The 12,467-nt window shown below is 34.0% G+C and overlaps 1 protein-coding gene across 1 annotated transcript in view; it reads right to left on the bottom strand.

Moving 5' to 3' along the window:
* LOC129022711 (multidrug resistance-associated protein 1-like) overlaps positions 1-12,467 on the bottom strand; it is a 92,914-nt gene that overhangs the window by 48,588 nt on the left and 31,859 nt on the right. Inside the window, exons 7-13 of the mRNA XM_054468971.2 lie at positions 11,225-11,290; positions 9,022-9,159; positions 7,536-7,682; positions 4,934-5,018; positions 4,770-4,836; positions 4,278-4,404; positions 258-434 (exon numbers count right to left, since the gene is read on the bottom strand). Of these exons, the coding sequence (XP_054324946.2) occupies positions 258-434; positions 4,278-4,404; positions 4,770-4,836; positions 4,934-5,018; positions 7,536-7,682; positions 9,022-9,159; positions 11,225-11,290 (807 nt within the window). The remainder of the gene's footprint in view (positions 1-257; positions 435-4,277; positions 4,405-4,769; positions 4,837-4,933; positions 5,019-7,535; positions 7,683-9,021; positions 9,160-11,224; positions 11,291-12,467) is intronic.

Raw genomic sequence — 12,467 nt, 5'->3', positions numbered from 1 at the left:
TCTAATTAATGGGCTTTTATTCCCCCACGTGGATACTAACAACAGAATTTCTGACTGATTTTTAATCTGTTTTCCAGTCAATTATAAATAATTACTTGTCCCTAATACTGCCATCTCTTACATAGGAATTACATAATAATTTTTAAAAATTATAGTTGTATAGCTCTTCGAGACTTCAAGAAAAAGGCCATAAACATTTTATTAGCACAGCTGAATGGGATTATATTTCTTTACATGATAAATTACAGTTTCCTTACTCTTTCTCCAATCTCAGTTTGATCTCCCTTTGGCAACTGCTCCAAATCTGGAAGGAGAGCACAGGCTTCCAATACTTGCTCATAAAACTCTTTCTTCATGATGGAGCCAAAGAGAATGTTTTCTTGCAAAATGCAATTCTGAATCCAGGCCTGCTGAGAAACATAAGCCACAGAGCCCTAAAAAAGAAAGAGGTTAAAAAAAAATTCTTAAATAGAGAAAAGGAGAAGTTGCATGATCCATAGTAAAGGAACATATTTAGTTCATGGTTTTGCCTTCTTTAGCTTTAAAATAGAAACAAAAAATTTAATATAGATAAATATAATTATATAGATCATGGCACCATATTTTATATGTTTTATTGGAATTTCTCCAAATGAGTTACTTTGTGCTTCTTATTTACTTTCACTATAGCTTCTATCTAAGTTATCTGTCTCTAGTGGTATTCTCTGGAAGCAGATGCAGAGTGTGGTAGTTTGCTAGAGCTGCAGTAACAACATACCATGGAATGGGTGGCTTAAACAATGGAAATTTATTCTCACAATTCTGCAGGCTAGAAGTCCGAAATCAGGTGTTAGCAAGGTTGATTTCTTCTGAGGCCACTCTCTTCAGCTTGTTGATGATTGTAATTTTCTCGTGTTTCACATGGTGTCTCTCTCTCTCCCTCTGTGTGTGTGTGTGTGTGTGTGTGTGTGCGCACACGCTAATTCCTCTTATAAGGACACCAGTGATATTGAATTAGAATACACCTTAATGAGCTTATTTTAAGTTAACTAGCTCTTTAAAGACCTTGTGTCCAACTACAGTCACATTCTGAGGTACTGGGAATTAGAACTTCAACATATGAATTTTGGGGGAACACAATTCAGTCTATAACACTGAATCAGATATTGGGGCCCAAGTTGTTTATTTGGGATCAACCCCTGTGGAAGGAAAGGAAGAGGGAAGATTAGGCAGAGGGAGAAGCCACAGATGCAGATGTGATGCAGAACCAAGAAAGCTTTGGCCAATCCTCCAGAGTGCCCTGGAAGAGAATTGGTCATCAGAGCTGTCCCAAGTCAGGCTGAGCAAAAGTGGGACCCTGGGACAAGTCCAGGCCAACCTTGAAGGACATGACTTCCTGTTCATACTCCCACAGCTGGGACTTGTAGAAGTCTTAACTAATAGGAGGATCTCGGTGGCCAATCTCCGTGTGTTATACATTAACCACTGATCCCAAATTTATTTTTTATGATTTTATACCTTGAAATGATTTTTAAATATACGACAGTCTGCTGCATAAAATATCTTCTCAACTAACCCTTCTTTTCTAGAAAAAGAACCCACAGTATTTGCACTAGTGGCCTACCTTTCAATCTGCCCCATGGACTCAATCCAAACATTGATTTAGTATTTTAAGTGCTCCACATTCTGTAACAATACCAGACACTTAAAGTACTTTCTGATATACACACATGTGCAGCCATTATTAGCCTTTTGATTTCTACCTACCACTTTAAAGGTCAAAGATGAACTTATAATTCTTCTTTGTTGAGTATGTAAGACACAGAATGGCTTTTGATCAAAAACAATATAATTCTGATCTGACCTGATCTTGAACACAAAAGGAATTGTTCTCAAATTGCCTTGTGAAGTGAATAATCTAAACTTTGCTTTGAATTACATATTAAATCAGCACGTGACTGATTGATATTTTCAATATTTGCTATGTATTAAGCAAGTTGAGCAGTGCAGAGGATAAAAAACAAAGGAGAAGAGACTGAAGAACATGAGAAAACAGAAACTAAATACTACATTAAGAGGTATGGCCTTTTATTGGTATTAAAACAGTTGAAAAAGAGTTGATCAATTTTCATAGAGATGTAAATGTTCTCTTTTATTATTTCCTTTCACATACAAATGAAAACATTTTGTTTCATTCTTAATAATGAAACTATAATAGAAGTTTTGTGAATTCAAAAATGGTCTCCAAATCTCTGATGTTTCTACCACAGAACACTGAATACTGAATACTTTTCATGAATGGTGCCTGGTGTCAGCTTTTGATACTGAGAAGAGTAGGGAATCTACAGAGAACGTTTAGTGATAATAGGCAGTCTTAGAGTTTGAACATTGTGGATTAAAATATGCCTCAAAAAAGTAATCATCTGAAAAACCGAAAAATAGAAAGTGCACACAAAAGCACTTTGAAAATGCTGCTATAATGTTAATTTTACTTAAATAGAGATAATCAAGATGATACAAATTCTGAATAAAAAATATTTGGGGAAATAATTAAGAGTGTGATACTTCAAATCTTGCCATTGATCCAGGCCAAAATCTTCCTGAAGGCCAATGACCAGTTATAAAAACAGATAATATCTTTTTACTTGGGCATCTGTAATTTAATATAAACAAAGAATATCCTCTGTTTTACCAGTAATAATGGCATTATTACAGTTTCTTTCATCACTATGAACACCTTCTTAATTAAAAACATTCAAAGATATCAGAAATAATCTTTAAATCTTATTATGAGAGCCTCAACAATCGTAATAAAGATGATGATCATCATACGTATTCATAGAGAGGAGCTAGGCGAGGTCTTTGCACATTATCCTATGCAATTCTCACCCCAGCCTTTTCAGCTTATTACTATTATTAATGAATTAGGTGAAATCTAGAATTGACATTATTTTTATCCTTATCCATTTCTAATTATTTTTCAAGATCAAATAAAGGGCGACCTCCTCTCAGATTCTTTTTTGAACCCTTCGAAGCAGAATTGGTTGTTTTTTAAGCTTTAATTCATTTTTTATATCTGATTTAGACTTTTTTATAATTGATTATGGTGTTTCCGTCACTAGACTATGACCTTTGAAAGAAGAGGGGCATATCTTATTCACGTTTACTTCTCTGGCAGAAAGTGCTAGGCACATAGCATGGGCTCAGTAATTGCTTAATGAAAATAGCTGAAAAAACTAAATAAAAATAAAATTAATATGACACTCATTATGTTTGTAATGTACACCCAAGTAAAAGGTACAGCTATCTTGAACTGCAGAGAAATGGCTAATTGCAATTGCTACAAACAGCATAGTGCTACAGATAGTATATTTAAGGTTTAAAAATAGTGGTGTTCATTAAGTGCAATCTTATTAGAAAAAGTCATAGGAATCATATTTGGCCCTAGACTAGGTAACAGTCATGCCGAGATAAAAAAGAATAACAAAAAATTAGTCACCAAAGGACTGGAATCAGGAAAGATATAAGGGTATAAAGAAATATACGAGGAAAAATAAAAGGAGTTGGAGTTGATTTTTCCCAGAGAGTAAAGAAAAAATAAGAGAGTGAAGAGATACTGATCTCAGGATACATAGAGCTTATTCATCTTGTCACAGGTAAGAAGAAAAGATTGGGCTACTTAGTATTTTACCTAAGAGTTGATTACATCTAAGGAAAAACTCATTGGGTAGTCTACTGTTTCAAAAAGAGAAAGCTGATGAAGAACTTGTTCAATTCTTATTCTTATTGACCTTTAAGAATAGAACAGTTAGTCAAGAGTAGACCTCTTCATGGTCCTAATGCTGAATCTTAAATGTAAGTTATTAATAACTTTATTTTTCTGAAGTTTCTTTTTGGTCAAAGATCCTACCTGAGATTGGCTACAAGCCTTCTTAGAAATGAAATGGCTGTAATTACTTAGGGAACCTTGCTGAATAATATATAGAAACCTAATCAAATTACACTATAAATTACATTCGTTTCTCTATAATTGGTTGCAATTCAGTTAACATCATCAAACAACTACTATAAGCACTTATAAATGATTTGCTGAAGTATTTGGAGAACAGAATTCTGTCATTAATCCACCCATCGTTAATCAATTTCTATGGCAATTGAAGTGTTTGTTATAAACTGGAAATGCCCATTAAATGCTTGCATCTTCAATTCAACTTGATAAATTCTTATCGACACTAATGACAAGTTGGCTATAGCTTGTTACATTAGGAGATGTTGAAAGAATGTATTTTTTATTTTACCTTTCTTTGAACTACTCCAGTAAGTTTCTCCATTTCCCCTAGAATGGCAGAAAGCACGGATGATTTTCCAGACCCGACATGCCCTACAACAGCCACTAAAGCTCCTTCTGGAATCTTTAGGTTCAAGCTGCATAAGAAGAAAGGGAGACAACATAGGAAATTCTTTTTATGGTTGTTTTTAAAATATATTCCTAGATAAGTCACTGTATGCAGCACTTAGCATCATCCCTGAAATTGTTGCTTTTCACCTTTTTCTACAAACACCTACCCTTCCAAAATGCAAACAAATGAACAATAAAGTGCTGCAGACATAAGAAATAACAGAAAAAAAGGACAGCAAAATCACCACGAAAATGAAAGGTAAAATGAGAGATTAAAAGTCTTATTAGTTTCAGTATATTAATCTTATTAAAAACCTCTAAGAAATAAAAATATGGAGCATTTTAGAACCCAATATTAACATTAAAAAAAATTCTCCAAACCACGACTTACTCTTTTAGAACTGGCATTCTTGTTTTATCCCAGCAGAAAGAAGCAGCTGTAAACCCAATAGCATGATCTAAGGAAGAAAAAAAATATACAATGATGCATTTTAGAACCAATTACCTTCAACCCAGAAGTCAAATAAGTAATGAATGAAAAGAGGAAGTGCTGACCTCCTATGTAGTTTGTTTCAATACTTCGAGGAAGAAGCTCCTCAGTGTTGAGAAAGTCTTCCAAACGGCCCAGGGATATCTTTGTCTATCAAAATAAGCAGAGATGGAATTTATCTGGGGTTCAAGTAGAATTTAAACTAAAAAATGTTTACTACGTTTTACAGCCTAAGTAGAATTTTTACGCAAATTAAAGATATTGAGATAAATATAGCAAGCATAGTTTGAATTGATTTAATGTTATAAATACATTTATTCCTAAAGACAAAGGGCAGTTTCAAGAATCAAAGATCACAGCTAATGTCATCTATGCAGAAAGGTATGAGAAAAAGAAATGAAAATCCTATTTATTATTCTAGAAAAGCCATAATAACTCTTAATTATTATAGAAAGATTGATTTTTTCCCAACTTCTTTGAGGTATAATTGAGAAAAATTATACATATTTAAGGTATACAACTTTTTTTATATACATGCACATTTTGAAATGATTACCACAATCAAGCTAATTAGATTATGTATCACCTCCCGTAGACACCTTTATTTTCCTGTGTATATGAATACCTAACATCTACTCTCTTAGCAATTTTCAAGTATATAATACACTATCATTAACCACAGTCACCATGCTGTACGTTAGGTCTCCATAACACATTCATCTTATAACTGGAAGTCTGCAATCTTTGATCAACATCTCATTCACCCCACCCCACCCCAATGTCACACTTGAGCCCTAATAAGCACTTTTCTTCACTCTGCTTCCGTAAGTTAGACTTTTTTAGATTTCGCATATAGGTGAGATAATAGAGTATTTGTCTCTTTATGCCTAGTTTATTTCACTTAGTATAATATTCTGCCATGTTGAATAATATTATATTGTTTGTATATTTTCTTTATCAATTTTTCTGCCAATGGCCACTTAGGTTGTTTCTATATCTTGGCTCCTGATAATGCTGTAATGAACATGGGAGTGCATATATCTTTTCAACATAGTAATTTTATTTCCCTTGGATATTTTCCCATAAGTGGGATTTCTATCTCATATGGTAGTTCTATTTTGAATTTTTTGAGGAACTTCCATACTGTTTTCCATAACGGATGTACCAATTTATGTTCCCACCAACGGTACACAAGCGTTCCCTTCTCTTGACATCCTTGCCAACATTTGTTATTCTTTGACTTTTTGATAATAGCCATCCTAACAGGTGTAGGGTGATATTTTCTTGTGATATAGAAAAATAAGGTTTTAAAAGCAACTTTAAGATTGGTGAGTGAATTCTGCTACTGATGATAAAACTATAATGTTGATAATAATAACATTCAATTATAGTAAAATAGGAAATAGCAATATAGTAATATAGCTATAAAATATTTAGCTACATTAGGATAAATAAAATTACATTGTTTTCTAAAAACTGACTTACATACAATTTCTAGTACATTTTTATTTACTTTGTGCTAGGGGACTTGTATCATTAACACATAAGATGTAATTGGGCTGTGGTTTTGTTTACCAAGTGAGTCAAATCAGAACATAGTTAGCTTTTTCTTTTTTTTCCATTTTGGAAAAATGGTCTCCTTAAATGAAGGTAGCAGAGTACTGCTAGCAATTGGAAAAGGCTTTGATATCGGACCTTTAGCTAGATTCTAATTTCAAAACTAGAACCAAACTGTTACTCTAAGAACTGACATTTTCTTTATGAGAAGTGTGCTATGAAATCAAATGCTAAAAGCATCACATCAGCGGTTGTTCTACGCCCTCTGTTGGTTATTTTAAGAAAAATAACATGAAGAAGATGTAACAAAAATAGCTTAATTGGTTTTTACTATTCAATTATGTTACTTCTTATTCCAACAGTATTTTTTAAAGAGTACAGTTCTTAGATTAAAGGATGATTCCAATAAGCAAATATTCACTTTGTTTATGAATCCAGACTTGAGGAAAATAATTGAATGGAGGGTGGCCAAACCTGACATCCAAAAAATGTAACCATAAATCTCAGGGCAAAAGGATCAAGGAACTTTTCTGGGTTTCTTGTGGCTTTAGCATCCATCTACTCATTGTATCTAGCATCTAAACTGCCTCCAGGAACCGGAGATTACAACTAAAAGCAGGCTGACCCAGGTATCTCACACGTGGCTTGTTGGCTGACTGATATTATCAATGTGCTTTTCTCCCTGCTTATTCATTCAGTATAGATGAAATGCTGCTGAACCCTGGGAAAACATTCGATCTAGTTTCATACAAAGCACCTAATTATAACTTTTCCGTTGGAAACAGGAAATGAATCCTGTGATGGCATAGTGGCTAACACCAGCTTTAAAAATGCTAAGTAGAGAATCTAACACTTAACAGGAAAACAAAATAACACATTGAAATATTTAAAAGTCACTTTGATGGAAAAAAAGCACAAGCAAGGAAGACATGATTCTTTTTATTCTATAATGTTCTCTATTATTCATTAATTCAGGAAAACTAATTTTGAATGCAGTGTTAACTACATAAAGTGAAATAAAATAAAATTAAAAAGACAAAGAAATAAAATGTCACAAACCATAGACTCCAGTAAAGGAATAATTCCTGGTTTAAGGTATTCTGTATGTACCTGGACCACAGCTGAGATCACGGTTGGCAACTCAAACAGAGGAATCCTTAAAATATTAAACAAAGACATCGATGTGAACACTTTAGTGGCTGTTAAAATGTTTCCTTCATCCAGTAAGAAATAGACACACAAGGTTGCCAGGGACACCTAAAAAATAGAGATGTGTTATTTTCTTCAAATTTCTACTGATAACAACATTATTAGTTACAGTCCTCAAAATTAGAAAATAAAATCTAAATAATTGTGTTTGTTTCCTGAAATTTAGTACTCTTGCTGAAGAACATAAAATATATTTTAGTACGGGTCATAAACTCATGTATCTTGGACAATGACATCCTTGAGACCATGTGGTCCAGCGCTTTTCTTGTAAGACGTTATATTCTTACCACAGTTATTATTCCCATTTACATTGTAAACCAGTTCATCATTTCTTTAAAATTCAGAAGTTTTATGTAAACTTATTTTCCAGTTGCATACATTCTGACTTATATATAATAATTATTCTTTCTTTGTGTCATAAGATTAACTGAGGAAGATATGAATAAATCATGGCTAAGATTTATATTTGTTCTTATAAATTTCATTTAGAAAAGGCAGGAAAAATTCATTCACGCATGAGAATGGACTTACTATCATGTATATAGTACTGGCTTATGCAAATACATCTTGGATGGTTTTACCAACATATTCCAAATGTAAATATTGCATTCACTTCCATAATACTCACGTTTGTTGAAATACAAAAAAATTAATTATCAACATAGAGTGGCAACTTTGATTAAAACTGATGCTCCGGTTATATGTGGCTTGCTTTTCCTTTGGCTTTTGCCCATGGCTTCATATCCCAAGGCAATTTATACTCTAGTTAAAATAGCATGGGATTCCCAATGTTTATGGTGTAATACAGAAAGAGAATAATGTCGCTTCATGTCAATTCGCCTCTAAATACTAATTTTATAACTTTGAGGACATTTCCAACTACTCTGGACTTCCATTTCGTCTTGTGAAATGAGAAAAGTAATGCCTTATTTTTGTGAGATTGAAATAAGGCAATGTATGTAACTTTCCTGACATTCAGTAACAACTCAATAAATGTTGCTTCTCTTCTCATCTCCGTATAATATGCCCTTTGAGTCCGTTTAAAAGGAATCAGTCATACATATCAACCTTTAAAACTGGAATGAAACTCTGAAATGTAGATTATATTTTTAAGAGATATAGGCATATATGAAAAATCTCTGAGAAATTTACAGAGAAGTAAATCTTATTGTATTTAAAAAATACAGACCAATGAAAACACATACAGTATTCTCCCTTTCTTTGTAACTTTTGTTCTCTAATCCACATAAGTTAATGAATGTATTTCTTTACAATTTTAATTCAGATACATAATATTTAACTTTATACATCTTAATTCCAAGTAATTTGGAGGTAAATCTGTAAATCAGATTTGAAAATCAAAACAGGAAATATGACATACACTCACCAAGAATGGAATGCAGGTTAATGTCAACATGGAAAATACAGTAAGATACCTAGATGATTTTTGAAATTCCAATTCCTGATCTCGAATTTTGATAATCTTATTTTTATAGAAGGGTTCCCATGCATAAAGTTTGAGGATCTGTAAAATGGGTCACATGATAATGATCTGACAATCTATATCATAGAAGAAAAAAATACACACATAGAAACAAATAACACACACACACACACAAAATTTTGAAGATAAAAAATGATCGTACAACCATAAAGAAAACTAAATTGCTTCCACTTTGACTGAATCAGAATATTTTCCTCAAATTGAGGTATTTTGGAGGTGGGAGCAGAGCAGAAGGAGGGAATGACCATTCCCCAGCTTTATGCCTCCACCACCCCCAATAGCTTATTTCTGAGCCAGACTCTGGCAACATCCCAGCTGTAAGGCACGAACTCCATAGAACTCCATAGAACTCCATAGACAGTTTCCATCTAGCTCAGTTCTGTCACTCTTCCTGCTGACCCAACTCTCACTTCTGTCTATTACCTTTTTCTTTATAGCTAAACTCTTCTCCCTGCCTTTCCAGTTTCTTCACGATAGATGTTTTGGGACTTCAAGCCATTCTCTGAAAGCTGATTAGTGTTTTGAGATTGTAAACTATTTTCTGAGACAGAAAATGTGGGGAAATAGGATCCTACACTGGCTTATTGCAAACACTTTAGAGTGAATTGACTTACATTCAAATTCCAGCTCTATGCGATGCTTATTTTTTTATTTTTATTTTTTATTTTTTGAGGTGGAGTTTTGCTCTTGTTGCCCAGGCTAGAGTGCAATGGCATGATCTCAGCCCACTGCAACCTCCACCTCCCTGGTTCAAGCGATTCTCCTACCTCAGCCTCCCAAGTAGCTGGGATTACAGGCATGAGCCACCACACCCAGCTATTTTTGTATTTTTAGTAGAGACGGGGTTTCTCCATGTTGCCCAGGCTGGTCTCGAACTCCTGACCTCAGGTGATCTACATGCCTTGGTCTCCCCAAGTGCTGGGATTACAGGCATGAGCCACTGCACCCGGCCGCAATGCTTAATTTTATGTGACTTCTTGACTGGATATGGGGCCCAGTTGTTTGTTCAAACAGGAGTCTAGATGTTTCTGTGAAGGTATTTCTTAGATGCTGTTAGCTTTTCAATCAGTTAAACTCTGAGTTAGACAGATTACTCTCTGTTATATGAGTGGGCCTTATCAAATCAGTTCACAGCCTTAAGAGAAAAGACTGAGGTTCCTCAGTGGGGAAGGAATTCTGCTTCCAGATTGCCTTCAGATTCAAGATTTCAGCATCAACTTCTGCTATAATTTTCTGTTTGCCCACCTGTTCTACAGATATTACACTTGCCTGCCCCCACAGTCAGATGAGCCAGTTTCTTAAATCTCTCTTCATATTTCTGTATATCTATATTTCTTTATATGAAATCTATTGATTATCCTTCTGTGGAGAACTCTAATACACTCTCACTGGTTCTGTAAATTTAGACCTGACCCTTAACTGCTCAGTGTCTTTGTTTCCTAGTTAATAAAATGGAAAGGGGAAATCTTCTCCTTGAGGTTTATAAGAATTCTATGAGGAAACATAAAGTAATAAGCACAGCATTTGATGCATAGAAAATATTTAATAAATGGTAGCAATTATCAGTATTGTCAGAGAGAGGCTTTATAACACCCGTTATCAGACCCCAAGGATACTGACTGCTCTCACTTTTAAACTCCCCCAGCTTTTCTAGAGAAAAATAATTTGCGACATACTATTTATAGAATAGCATTTATGTGATCATTTGTATCCCACATAAAATAACCTAAATGACACCTTATCACTTCCCTTATATAAATCTGCCTTTACACTGATGGATGTCTTATTACCACTCCTGCCTGCTTCATCTCATCTTTTCAACATAATACCTTAAAATAAGTAATATGTTGTGACTTTTGGGATATTTGTGTTTACTTGTGTGAGAAACAAAAAGAAAATGGCTGCATTTTATTTGGCTTTGCATTTAAATGTTATTTTAGTGATAAGAATTCCTACAATATCTGAAATCTGAAATTTTCTGCCAACGATTATTATCTATCATCACTCTGAGATATTGAGAACACTACAAATTTCATTTGTATTACTATACTCAAAATAGATCAAAGGCATATCCCTTTCATATTACCTTAATTCCATGTAGGATTTCTTTGAGTAGTTTTATCTGTTTATCTTTGTTCTTTCTTTGGTTTTCCTATTTAATGGAAAGAAAATAAAAGAATATTTGACAAAATTGGTAATACTTTTACTGATATGCCCACAGCTATTTTAAAAATATGGTCTATTTTCTCTATTTTTATTTAAGATTTTTTTTTTTGAGACGGAGTCTCGCTCTGTCGCCCAGGCTGGAGTGCAGTGGCGCGATCTCTGCTCACTACAGCTCCACCTCCCGGGTTTACGCCATTCTCCTGCCTCAGCCTCCCCAGTAGTTGGGACCACAGGCGCCTGCCACCACGCCTGGCTAATTTTTTTGTATTTTTAGTAGAGACAGGGTTTCACCATGTTAACCAGGATGGTCTCGATCTCCTGACCTCGTGATCCGCCCGCCTCAGCCTCCCAAAGTGCTGGGATTACAGGCGTGAGCCACTGCGCCCGGCCTTTATTTAAGATTTAATGGAGAAAAGCATCTTACAATATTTATACATCATTCTACTGACAATGTTGGAAGACAGTTATAAATAGGTAACTTGAAAATAGCCAACAGGAGAACAGTAGAGTAGTAGAAAATATAATATTTATTTAAACATAATTTGTTTAAAACTGAATAATAAAATAACACCCACATCCTACTAAAATAGAACACATTTCTAAAAATTCCATTAACTGTTTATATACATACTTAGAAGTATCACAAGAATAAAAATAAGGCAGTCTATAAATTTTATTTGTTCTTTGGGAATTAGAATAATTAAAATGTATATTTTCAAATACCCTTCCTCTTCTTTTTATAAATGTTATGCAATTGTATTTTTATTCAAATATTTAACAATTATCATAATATTTTATACTTGTTTGGGTATCATTTCTTAAGTGTTTTCTCCATTAACATTGGCACTCTATATGTCATAAGTATTTGTATATCTTACGAAGAATGCATTACAAGCTAATCCGTCATATTCTGTGTGCGATTTAATACCAATAGTATTATGTGTGTGATTTAAAGGCATATTTTCTTTTCTTTTTCTTTTTTTTTTTTTTTTTTTGAGACGGAGTTTTGTTCTTCTTGCTCAGGCTGGAGTGCAATTGCATGAACTCGGCTCACCACAACCTCCGCCTTACAGGTTCAAGTGATTCTCCTGCCTCAGCCTCCCGAGTAGCTGAGATTACAGGCACGTTCCACCAAGCCCGGCTAATCTTGTATTTTAGTAGAG

This window comes from Pongo pygmaeus, chromosome 22 (assembly GCF_028885625.2).
Source record: "Pongo pygmaeus isolate AG05252 chromosome 22, NHGRI_mPonPyg2-v2.0_pri, whole genome shotgun sequence".
In the NCBI taxonomy this organism is placed as follows: Eukaryota; Metazoa; Chordata; class Mammalia; order Primates; family Hominidae; genus Pongo; species Pongo pygmaeus.
Note: the sequence above shows the minus strand (reverse complement) of the source record. Positions and strands in the feature narration are given on the sequence as shown.